At 35.4% G+C, this 12,074-nt stretch overlaps 3 protein-coding genes across 4 annotated transcripts in view; 1 reads left to right on the forward strand and 2 right to left on the reverse strand.

Moving 5' to 3' along the window:
* Positions 1–3,828, forward strand: rcn3 (reticulocalbin 3, EF-hand calcium binding domain). The gene is made up of 8 exons (XM_081362531.1): positions 1–88; positions 424–645; positions 809–1,002; positions 1,248–1,420; positions 2,261–2,321; positions 2,441–2,532; positions 2,617–2,724; positions 2,889–3,828. Exons 2-8 carry the CDS (start codon positions 431–433, stop codon positions 2,994–2,996), a joined length of 951 nt encoding a protein of 316 aa, XP_081218657.1. The 5' UTR covers positions 1–88; positions 424–430; the 3' UTR covers positions 2,997–3,828.
* On the reverse strand, positions 1,032–8,952 carry nosip (nitric oxide synthase interacting protein). 2 transcript variants are annotated; one of them, XM_081362544.1, is made up of 11 exons: positions 8,896–8,952; positions 8,553–8,628; positions 8,322–8,427; positions 8,082–8,163; positions 7,854–7,989; positions 6,308–6,450; positions 5,792–5,908; positions 4,806–4,876; positions 4,571–4,679; positions 4,378–4,478; positions 1,032–2,342 (listed from the first exon to the last, which is right to left on the reverse strand). In XM_081362544.1, exons 2-10 carry the CDS (start codon positions 8,620–8,622, stop codon positions 4,407–4,409), a joined length of 906 nt encoding a protein of 301 aa, XP_081218670.1. In that variant the 5' UTR covers positions 8,623–8,628; positions 8,896–8,952; the 3' UTR covers positions 1,032–2,342; positions 4,378–4,406. The 2 variants fall into 2 exon arrangements, with proteins under 2 accessions (XP_081218670.1, XP_081218669.1); XM_081362543.1 differs by lacking the exon at positions 1,032–2,342 and having other exon boundaries at positions 4,205–4,478.
* Positions 8,953–10,233: 1,281 nt separating this feature from the next.
* Positions 10,234–12,074, reverse strand: part of LOC308693045 (uncharacterized protein) — a 5,522-nt gene continuing 3,681 nt past the window's right edge. The window contains exons 4-6 of the mRNA XM_081369743.1: positions 10,863–10,914; positions 10,710–10,746; positions 10,234–10,620 (exon numbers count right to left, since the gene is read on the reverse strand). Coding sequence (XP_081225869.1) covers positions 10,551–10,620; positions 10,710–10,746; positions 10,863–10,914 — 159 coding nt within the window. The 3' untranslated portion in view covers positions 10,234–10,550. The remainder of the gene's footprint in view (positions 10,621–10,709; positions 10,747–10,862; positions 10,915–12,074) is intronic.

A 12,074-nucleotide genomic window follows, 5' to 3' on the forward strand; every position in this document is an offset into this window, starting at 1 on the left:
GCCTAATTTTACGTGCACTTTAAAGAACAGTGCCAACGCGTACTCTTCAACTTCAGGGTGTACTCAAGCAGAAATCACTGCAGGCTTGGTAAGTCATTTCTAAGATTTAAGATGAAAAATATAAGCACTTTAAACTTAAACTGCACATTTGTAGTTTTTACGGCCAATTGCTTTTGTACAGTTCATTCAATTGTCATTATCTGCTGTAAATATATTTGTTTTTTTATTATTATGCTTTAAAATAAAACAGTTGATGGTTCTTCTGAAAGATTAAATAAGATACCCATGTTGTATAATTTAGTTTAAAATTAAAGTTAAAGTTACATTTTCATTGCCAAGCACAATGACTTTATGTGTTAGTGTGCAACTTACTTTTTCATTAATAAAATCCTTCTCTGTCTTTCTCTCTCACACACTCTTTAGGGAGAACATGCAGCTGCTCTTTTTGGGGACACTTGCCCTGTTTTTTGGGGTCACGGTTGCTGTGCCGGCACAGGAGAAGCGTGTACATCATAAGCCTGACCTCAGTGATCATGCTCACGATGATGCCCATGGTTTCCAGTATGACCACGAGGCCTTCCTGGGAAAAGAGGAAGCCAAGACCTTTGACCAGCTAAGCCCTGAGGAGAGCAAAGAGAGACTAGGGTAAAATTTAATATGTGAGAATGATACAGAATATAGAAGAGTAATATTAGCATGTGTCTTACTTTATTATATATATATATATATATATATATATATATATATATATATATATATATATATATATATATATATATATATATATATATATATATTCCCCATGCAGAAAGATTGTGGATAAGATTGACATGGATAAGGATGGTTTCGTCAGTCATGCTGAGCTACACCACTGGATCAAGCACAGGCAGAGGAGGTACATCGAGGAGAACGTGGACAAGCACTGGAAAGAGTACGACCAGAACAAGGATGGGAAGATTGGATGGATTGAGTACAAGAACACCACATATGGATATTATATGGGTAATTAAAACAACCCTTTGAAATTGGGTGCGGCAGCTAATCATGTTTAATGAGGAACTGCTGTTTAAAAGGGGATTGAATATTTATTATCTACAACAATAGTGCAACATCTTGGCAAAATGATAAATTATTATTTCAGGTAAAAAATGTTGGGCAAATAATGTTTAGACCATAAACATATACAATACACACTGCAGAAGGAAATAATATTAATGGTTGACTTATACTATGTTGCTGTGTTCCAGATGTGGAGTTTGATGATGTGGATGATAAGGCCAGTTACAAAGCCATGCTGACTAGAGATGAGAGACGATTCAAGTCCGCAGACCGGGACGGGGACGGTGTCGCAACCAGAGAAGAGTTCACTGCCTTCCTCCATCCAGAGGAGTTCGACCACATGAGACACATTGTGATACAGGTGAGGTGATAATAGAGGAAGGGACAGATGATTATTATGATAGAGAAATCAGAAAGAGGGACAGACATCAAGGCAAGACAATACAGGGGAAAAACATTTTTTTTTTTTAAACGACTGGTCAGTTTTGATATTTTGCTTCCATAACTTCCATAACTGGTCTTCTTTCAGACTAGTGGAAAGAAAACATCCAAAATGTACATTTAAGTGTTTATTTTGTTACACTTTATGTATTTACATTTGAAGGTTTCAATTACAGTACATATCTTTTCCTATGTATTCAAATAATTTCTTTTTTTTTTGTTAATATTTAATTCACATTTCAGAAAAACATGAATAAATTATAAGATATCCAAAATTAACTCTAATATGTCAACAAAATGAAACAATAATTTTGAATCTAGCTTCATTAAAAAGATTTCTGTTCTGGAAATGTATGCATATGAGTGCATATTTAATTAGATAAAGATCCATTTGCATATTTAAACAGAACATTTTAGAAAACTTGTAATACAAACCAATTTTGCAAAGTAATCAACTGGAGAAGTATGGCGCTGTTAATTAACATTTTACACTATTCACCTGTGGTATTTTGCCTTGATGTTGGACAAGTTGCAAGTAAATGTACACAAATGTTATTAAATTAATATTACCATAAACTGCATATGCCAACAATATGCAAAATTATTACCATGACATAAGCTGGGAAAAAATGGCCAAGTAACAGATGAATTACTGTTTTGCTATTTAACATTAACATTTATCCTCTTAATATAATCTTAGAACAAACCACCTGAGAAGCAATGGAATAGATCACTAAACATTTATCCCTCACTGTTACAGGAAACAATTGAAGACATTGACAAGAATGGTGATGGCAAGATTAATCTGCAGGAATACATTGGTACATTTCTACAGTGTTTTCCTGGGAAGAAAAAAAAAAAACATACATTAGAACTGATATTTTGTGGCCATATAAATAAGTGAAATGAAAATAAGTGCATGTGTTCCTTTTGACACTAGGGGACATGTTCACCCCTGAAAATGGAGAAAATGAACCGGACTGGGTCACAACAGAAAAGAAACACTTTTCAGAGTTCAGAGACATGAATAAGGTATGCAGTGGGAAGGGAATCTATTGGCATCACCTGGAGTGTTTCCTGGCTATTCTTTCAAGGTTCACGGTTTGTTTTTTTTAGGACGGTTTCCTTGATGCCAATGAAGTATCTCAATGGATCCTCCCTGGAGAGGTGGACCATGCTGATAACGAGGCCCGGCATCTCATTCACGAAACTGATAAAGACAACGTAAGTGACATCCACTGGGTCTACATATGGGTGGCTTCATTAGTTCGCAATAATGCATACCAATCAATTGTTAATATAATTAATCTTTACCTCTGTCTTTCTTTTAATTTGCTACCAATGAATCACAATGGACTTCCATCCGCTCCATATAATTGACTAACCAGGATGACAAAATCACAAAGAAGGAGATTCTGGAAAACTGGAACATGTTTGTTGGGAGCCAGGCGACTAATTACGGAGAGGATCTCACTAAAAGACACGATGAGCTTTAATGCTAGCATATCTGGGTATAGGGGAGGGCAGTATATTTTGGGTGTAGGTAAGAAGATGGGAAATTGTATGTGAAAATGACAGCTAGTCTTCATTGCCTGTTGGGTAGGAACATTTCCAGGGTCAAAGTTCAGGGGTTAGGCTTCAAGCTTCTGAATCAATGAAGATGAGAATCTTACTGAGACAGATATACATTTTATTTATTGTCAAACACATTTCAGCCTTTGCAAAACAATTATGATGAACAAGCACATTCCTTATGAACAGACACTCCAGCTTGCTTATATTGTGATGAAACAGACATACATCTTCCACTTGAGAGATGCTCAGGAATTCAGCACTGAATAGAGAGCCAGTTGCATCAGTATTCAATGTAACAGGCCTATTTTGACTGTTACAAAGTAAATTTCACATTAGTGGTGTGTGAATTCACGTTCCACATACCACTCGCATGAAAAGAGGTATAAAGAAATGAAACCAGAGCAAAAAGGGAGGGAGAGAGGGGTTGGATTCAGCAGGTACACCGTAAAACGTGATCAGTTGACTTAACTTAAAAAAGTGAGGAAACCCATTGCCTTAAAATTATTTATTAAGTAAATAGACTTCATGCGTAATTGAACAAATTAAATTATGTGGAATTGTCAAATTCACATAACTTAATTTTTTCAATTACACGAGGTTTATTACTTAATTTTAAGGCAATGGGTTTCCTCACTTTTTAAAGTTAAGTCAACTGATCAGGTTTTACAGTGTGGGAGGAGACAAAAGTGATTGACACTGTATTGGTGGAACATTTTTCTCTCTGTGAATTCTAAATAAAGCCATGTTGGTTTTAAAAAAATATTTTGGACTGGGGTTTAATTTCTGTGTTCTCACAAATACATTGCATTGCATTCTGATAGGAGGTGTAATTGTTACTCACAAAAGCTTATGAAATAATTTTTATTCTTAACTTTTATTCTTAATCTCTTTTTCCTAACTAAATCATTCTTTCCCCTCTGCATTTTCAAAATTGTGTCTGTATCCTTTGCTGTCATTCTCAGGATGGTCGTCTCTCTATCAGTGAGATCATGGATAGAATGGATTTCATTAAAGTTAGCACAATAACTGACTTTGGGACCCTGGTAGAAGATCATGATGAACTTTAACCCTGTTATGACCACAAAAAGCTTTAATGTCTCTTCAAACTATTAAAATAAGACAAGTGTGTAAAATGAATTATTTATTGAAAAGAAAAACATTCTGTGCATCGAACATACACATAACATGATAGTATCTTTAGGGGCAAAGAGAAACAAATTCAGCATCCACTCAATTACCCCTCACCCAAAAGCACTTAAAAATAAAAAATAAAGGTCCTGCAAAATGAATGATAATATTTACAGGGTCAAAGCGTTGTCCAATCCTCACGTTTATGCTTGCATAACGGGTCTGGCCTCTTTAGCTTTGAGATCCACCCCTGAGCCCGCGAAGCCAGTCCCACCCTGTCCACGAGCAAAGAGACATTTAAACACTGACTTTTTGCATTTGTGACATATTGAGACATTTTCTTCAGCACTATTTCTCTTATACACACCCTCTGAAGGGGTATGATGTCCTTCTCTTTCAGTTTGTCTCCAGTCACTGGATCAATCATGTCTTTCCATATAAGCTTCTCCACACACTCCATAGTGACTACGGCTCCACTTGAGGGAAAGACAGTACACACAAAAAGAGAGAGAAACTAGAAGTGAGAGGAAGGACTAAATGTATAAAAAGGTATGAAGCCAGATCAATTCTTGTTGAATTAACAATGTAAAAGTCAAACTCACGAGGGTCTGAGAACTGCACTGGGCACCGAGTTCCCAAGCGTGTCTTTGGTTACTGCACACACGTATCTGTCCTGAGGATCATATAAAACATTTTCTGAATGGTTCAAAAACAAGGTATACAATAATTCAAAGTGGCAATATACATTACCGTTCAAAAGTTTGAAGTCAGTAATTTTTATAAATATATTTAATATATAAATATGGAATATTTAATTTATTACTATTTAATGTAAACATTTCATTACTTTTATTCAGCAAAGACATTAAATTGATCAGAAGTCACAGGAGAGACTTTTGTAATGTTACAAAAGATTTATATTTCAAATAAATGCTGTTCTTTTGAACTTTCTATTAATTAAAGAGTCCTGAAAAAATGTGTCACTGTTTACACAAAAATATTAAAGGGACCTATTATTCCCCTTTTCTTGATTTTGTCGTCTACTAGAATAGGTTTTTAATGTTTTTACATATTTTACATTGTTGCAGCACCTCTTTTCCTAGTCTGTCAGTAACGCTCTGTTAATTTCAACAAGTGTGCTCTGTGCTCTTGTGTGCTCTGATTGGTCGGCTGGACCAGTGTTGTGATTGGAGTGACTTTGTGCGTTGTAACTTCAGACATTTTTCATGCTCAAACAGCGAAAATGTATTTATACATAAATTTAAAAAAAAAGAAGCATAATAGGACCACTTTAAGTATCACAACTGTTTTCAACATTGATAATAATGAGAAACATTTCAGCATTATTAAATCAGCATTAGATTAGATTTCTGAAGAATCATGTGACACTGAAGACTAGAGTGGTGGAGTAATTTTTGAACTAAATGCAGCCTTATTGAACCAAGGAGACTTTAAAAACATTTTATAAATCTTACCGACCCCAAACTTTTAAACTGCAGTTTATACAGGAACATAAAATAGGAACAGAGAGATGCGGCTCAGGAGAAATAGAGGAAGGGGTGGGAGATCACAATGGTTTGCTTCTTACTTGGCGTGTGAGGAGGGCCACTCGGTCCAGACTGGGGTCCAGTGGAGTGAAGCGCACTGAAATCAAATCACTCATCTTCAAAGGACGTCCTGACATAGGGCAGAACACCGTCTTTGCCTGAAAAAGCAGGAGAGGAGGAAAAACATTTAACGATAATAGATTGGGTCAAAAGAGTTCATTATATCTTTGTGAAGTGTATAACTTGAATTGAGAGCATGTTGATCTGCCTAGTGTCTCATGCAGGGTGATAAACTTTGAAAGACAACAATCATGACAAGAGGACTGTGAACACACAGAGTGGAGAAACGATTGAACCAGGAGGCGAGATGACAAACAAACCAATCAAGGGCATCATGACCGACCAAAAGAACATTTGGCAGAAGCATGTAAACTGATTTCAGGGTATTACAAACTGTTGTGTAATGTTCTTCCATGAATGATATGAGACAACAGAAGACCCAAGGTTAGGGACACGTGGCTGGCAGAGAGAGGAAAGTGACAGATCTAGAAACCTACAGGTTTTTTAACCAAGGTGGGCTTGGCCTCTGGAGTGAGGCTGGGGATCCAGAAGCTGGGCAGAGCTGAAGAAGAACTGGACTCCCCTCCTGAAGTGTCAGAACTGGTTGAGCCCTTCTGGCTTTCATCATCTATAGATTTACCTAAAGAGAATTGAGTTAACATACATAATCAAGCAGGAGTATGTGTAATCTTATAGAGTTATACTTTACTAAAGTGGTTCCCAAACTTTTTAGAGTGGCATCACACCTTTTCCATTAAGGAACCATTTTTGCCTCCTAAATTGAGTTTCAAGTGCATTTTTACCTATATAAATAACTTTATAAAATAAATAATGTTTTAAATAAAAAAAAGTTCAATAGAGAAAAATGCAATGATGGTAAAAACAAAGTGAAACTTTTAAATATTAAAGTAAAACTGCCAGAAGCTGGCGGTAAGTCACTGGCTGTGTCTGAAATCAACCCCCATACCCTTAAATAGAACACTATTTGAGGGGACAGCCATTTGTAGTGGTGTCCGAAACCATACTGGACATTATTGAGTGCACTCATTCAATCCCATAATGCACCGCAATAACGAGTGTACAACCGATGTATGCTCAACAGCTAGAGAATACCCATTATGCATTGTGACGGTCATGCCGAATAAATTCCAGTGTCTCTTCAGAAGATGGCGCCTGCAGCTGAATCATCCATCCATTCATTCATTTTCCAACCGCTGGTCAGATGTGGGTACAGCGTAATATCATACAGGTATACATTTTAAAATAAGTTTAAAATTATTATTAAACATCAAGCACAAACTATGCAAAAGCGGCAACTCTACCAGCCGAACTCTTCAGTGACCGAATTCACTCACTCATTTTCATTCATTCCTTTCAGTGGACTATATTAGTGGAGAAATGTAGGGAATAGTGGTAGGGTATAGGTGGTGATTTCAAACAGAGCCACTGTCTTAATGAGCGAGTCATCGAGTCATTCATTCAATTACGAAGCTAGTAGCTGTATTTATAAATGAATCATTGACTCTCACGATTCGTTTAAAGACGCAGAATCGTTCATGAAACACCCCTGTGCGTTGCAGTCCTGCTGTGGCTTTTGTTGGAACTATTATTTCTGTTGCAAAATAGAGCAAATACCAACAATACTGTTTAAAATGTACCTTATTACCCTTTTTTTGGTTGACCTGTTGTATCATAATCAATGTAACGTTTGCAAGTGTGTGGTTATTTGGGAACAACTGCAGTCTTGCTCGTAAATTATATTATCAACATTAAAAACAAAAACTCACACAGGGTGTGTTTTTGTATCAAAGAGAGTCTTAATCGATCTCAATCCACTCGCTGTGTCTATATTTGTGCTAAATCCCCACTTTTACAAAGGTACATAGTTGGATACATTGGCAAGTATTTACGGAATTTTTCCAGTTAGAAATACATCCTCGGTTTAATGTTATTTTAAGGTGGGTAATTAATCCCTCTGTCGCTTCACGTACCCCAGTTTGGGAACCACTGCTTTAGTTTAATCTTATCCCCCAATTTCCATACCTGAAGTGAAGGGGTTGATTGGCTTGGAGACGATGTTGTTCTCTCTCTGTCTGAACTTCTCGGCTCTCTGTCGCTCCTCAGACTTGGACTCAAGCTGGCCTTCACTCTTCAAAGCCTGTTTCTGCTTCTCATATGCCTGCGTTTAAAAATATATCCATGTCTGTTAGACAAACAGAGAAGGACATTTACATGTGGAGCAAAAAAAATATATGTAAAAAGTGCCCAAACCTTCATTTTCTTTGCAATTTCGGTTTTCTGGTGAAGGATGTATTGCAGAATGGCTTCTTTTTCATATATGTATCCATCCTCACTGCAGTAAGCACATATAAACAAACACAAGCTGCTTACATGCGAATTGGCCAGTAACATCCAGCATATACAATTTAGGCCGCATAAACACTTTTATAACCGCATGCAAAGACAATTTCACCACCAAAACAATTATACGTGTAAAAGTGGGACTCGTACGTTACAACAGGGTCCCTGCAGGGCTGTAAGGAGAGACAGCAGCAGTCGAAATCTTTGATCGCATCCTTCCCCAAACGCACACTCTGTGTCCCATAACCCGAAGCGGCTGGCAATGTCAAGAGAGATGCACAATTTGTTATATTAACTATATATAATGTATTAATATATTTAAGTGACACCACAGAAACATCGTTAAATAACGTTAGATAAATAAGAGCAGGGGTTCATTACCGGTGTCTTTCCTCTTCTCATGATAAGTGTAAACGGCTCCTGCTGTGCAGTTCTTCCCGTGTCGAGTCATGTTTGTCTTTTACAGAAGAAAAATCTATCGTTTATGTGAGTTTAGTGAACAGATTTATGCACAGTTTTACATAAATACACGTTGGCCCACTGATGTATAATTGCTTAGTGAGGTAACGATGAGGATTGGTTATCAGGAAATCTATAACTCTATAAATCTATAGTCGTACATGTTAATACGCTACCATATATAAATAAAACACACATAAATCAAACACAGTATGTTCTTTTATAGAGTAATGTCGTATTCAGAAGCGCAGAAGTCGCTGTTTACCTCCTACGATCGTGAACCGGAAATGACCCGTGCCTGGCTCCTTATAAATTTCAGAATAGAAGTTTACAGAGATCGTTCGTATATATATAAATATATACATTTATACGAATACAAATCTATGATACCAAAGACTATATATATATATATATATATATATATATATATATATATATATATATATATATATATATATATATATATATATATATATATATATATTTATTTATTTATTTATTTATTTATTTATTTATTTATTTATTTAAATATATATACGCATGCTGCATGTAGGCCTATATACGCCATATGGTTGGTATCAGTTTTTCACAATAAATCCCAAAAAGGTGATCTACCTACTAAACAAACAAACAAATAAATAATACTGTTATAAATAAATAAAATTACTGATTTCATCTTGATTATCGTAGATAATCTGCTAAAATAGTATTTTACAGAATTTACTATTTACACCAAGGACGATATAACTAAACAGTTTTAATTACTGTCTTAATTCAATGACAATGTCGAAGTCAAAAAAACGATACAGAGGAATCTTTTTATTCAGAACGTTTTATTCAAGCTGATGAAGGATTATTAAAACACACTGACAGACACTGATCAGAATCCACCTGGCGTTAAGCGTAAAGCGCGCCCTTATTAAAAACAGACCGTTATCGTCCCTTGGTGTAGATGCAAATATGTGAATGGGTCTTTATTCTTGACCCTAGTGTATAGGCCTACTAATTAGCTCATATTAGCCTCTGTTTCACCTTCTCTCTCACCCAGATCTTTGTGTGTCTTAAATATGCTCACAATGAACTTCAGTGAAGTTTGTTGACGGTAGCTGATCGTGTTGAATGTTGAGTTGCAAGATGGCGAATGGCAGATGACATATTGTTAGACAATGGTCAGACAAACATTTTAGCATTTGTTTGTACCTTGTTAGCCTATTTGTAAAAATGGACCCACTAGAATCATATCCTTATATAGCTAGTTCTTATCAAAATATATAAAATCCAAATATCTAAAAATCCTTTCCTGTTCAGAACTTTCCTCTTGTTTTTCTGCCGAAGAAATAAATGCACAATTTGACACAGCCTACGACTTAGGCTATATGAAGATACAGACTTCTTTAGTTGGGTGAGGTAGCCTATCCATTTAAGGCCATAATTCATGTAGCCTATAATTATCACAACCCATGTTTGGAAATCATGTTGCGTTATAGCTTAACGATTGACAGCAAATAAGCGACGAACTATTATAAATTATGGTGTCGACAGTGATATGAAATGCTCTTTTTAATAGGCTATTTAAAGAAGCATTATTGAACTTACACATAAATAAAACTTCCCATCATTTTATTCCATAAGTAGCCTAGTGTCAAAACAACACAGGTTTGCACATTTCATATCATAACTTATGTTAATAACAAGACTGTTTAAAAGGGAAACATGTTATTCAATTAAATAAACTTAATTTAAGGTAATGAAATTTAAATTCCACGTGAGACCGGACTGTGGCGTGTGATGCGATTACATCAAAAAGAGAAAAAATAACTTAACGACAATGAACATAACGCTACAATGTAAATAAAATCTGTGAAACGCAACGCCCAAATGCACGTTCCTCTTTTGGCCACATGGTTGTATGAAGTGGGTTTAGTTGTCATCGTCATCATCATCATCATCATCATCGTCGTCATCATCATCAAAGACATCTGCGACAGTCCTGAAAAAAGAGAACAGATGACATCATTATATTATCATGGTTATAACAACTAGTATTGCAGGTTTATTTGCAGGAGAATAATATCTTACTTATAGATGGATCCAGAAACTGAGTCAACAAAACCACCTTTGAGGAAAATTTAAAATATGTAATGAGTTCATAACATAATCAGACTTTATCCACAAATTATACACAATCTAAACAACTAAAATGTGCTTATTGTTGTCTAGAGTTTTTCTTACCTGGCTGGCAGACGGTGTCACAAACAGGACAGATATAGCACTTTCCACAGTCCTGAAGAGACAAAAGACAATCTTTTAAATAATTGTGTATGTGTATTTTTATGGGGAAAAGAACCCCCATCAATATCCACTCTGTAAACCTGAATAAGTTAGCAAAACTCACAAACTTTTAGGTAATCAGTTACATACATTTTTTAAAGAAAATTCAAAGTTTGAGTAAGCAGAACTGGCAGTTGTTTATACGTTTTAATTATTCATATCTTGAAAAATTTGTGTTAAGCTAAATCACACATTTAATTTAGAAATGATCATGTAATTTCAATAAAATTTTAGTGGTGGAAACGTGGCTAGCCTTAATTTGGTAAATGCTAATTTGTTAATTGGTAACTCAATTCCTTGGTAGCGTTACATTTGCTGAATGAATATGACAATATGGGACATTTCTGTTCTCAAACCAGGCTCATGCTCCACTCGTCACCATGATGATAACCCCCCAAAAACCCAACATAACAGAAACTCTTTTATAGCATAGCAAAACATGTAACACTACTAAATCTCCCATTTAACATTAATCTTATAACATGTAATTTTAGCATTTACTCAAGGTGTCATGGTAAAGCATGCTGGGAAATAGAAATCCCAGCCCAGTTTCAGTTGAATTTAAGTTTGTCTAAATTAAAAGAAACAAGTTCATAAAACTCAAAACAATGAAACAATTCCGATTACTTAAAATGTGTCAGTTTTGTGAACTCAAAAGAAGAAAAAAGTTATAAATTCTCATAAAAGTTCATTTGATTGAACTAATTTGTTTAATTTAAGTTTAACCAACCAATTAATTATTTATGAGCATTAGGGTTTACTAGCTTCAGACAACTACATAATTAGCATTTAATCAGCTATGTGTGAATTCGATGCTGTATTTTGCTGGCACGTTTCCTGAACAGAGAATCAAATTAAGCCTGAGAAGCAATATTCAGTGAAAAAGAGACCCCAAAAAAAGTTAAAAGGGTTGCAAATAGAGGGTAGATTACGTTAATCGCTCAGGGACTAGTTCGTTTTGGAACTATAGTGATGGATTTTAGTTATTGAAAAACTCTTTATTTACCATAACTTGGTAGAATAGTAGAAAAAAAATGTCATTGCGAGAAAATAATGTGATAACCGGATTTCATGCAAAATGTGGGACACGGTCAAATAGCCTAATTCGTTCTG

This window comes from Scardinius erythrophthalmus (genome assembly GCF_964197995.2).
Source record: "Scardinius erythrophthalmus genome assembly, chromosome: 1".
Lineage (NCBI taxonomy): Eukaryota > Metazoa > Chordata > Actinopteri > Cypriniformes > Leuciscidae > Scardinius > Scardinius erythrophthalmus.

Excerpts from the sequence above, each read along its gene's own strand:
- rcn3 (XM_081362531.1), top strand. The coding sequence starts at position 431 with ATGCAGCTGCTCTTTTTGGGGACACTTGCCCTGTTTTTTGGGGTCACG. Across the intron at positions 2,322-2,440 it reads TAATCTGCAGGAATACATTG|GGGACATGTTCACCCCTGAA; the intron begins GTACATTTCTAC and ends TTTTGACACTAG. Across the intron at positions 2,725-2,888 it reads ACGAAACTGATAAAGACAAC|GATGACAAAATCACAAAGAA; the intron begins GTAAGTGACATC and ends TTGACTAACCAG.
- nosip (XM_081362544.1), bottom strand. The coding sequence starts at position 8,622 with ATGACTCGACACGGGAAGAACTGCACAGCAGGAGCCGTTTACACTTAT. Across the intron at positions 8,428-8,552 it reads TGAGAAGAGGAAAGACACCG|CCGCTTCGGGTTATGGGACA; the intron begins GTAATGAACCCC and ends TGACATTGCCAG. Across the intron at positions 6,451-7,853 it reads AATCAACCCCTTCACTTCAG|GTAAATCTATAGATGATGAA; the intron begins GTATGGAAATTG and ends AATTCTCTTTAG.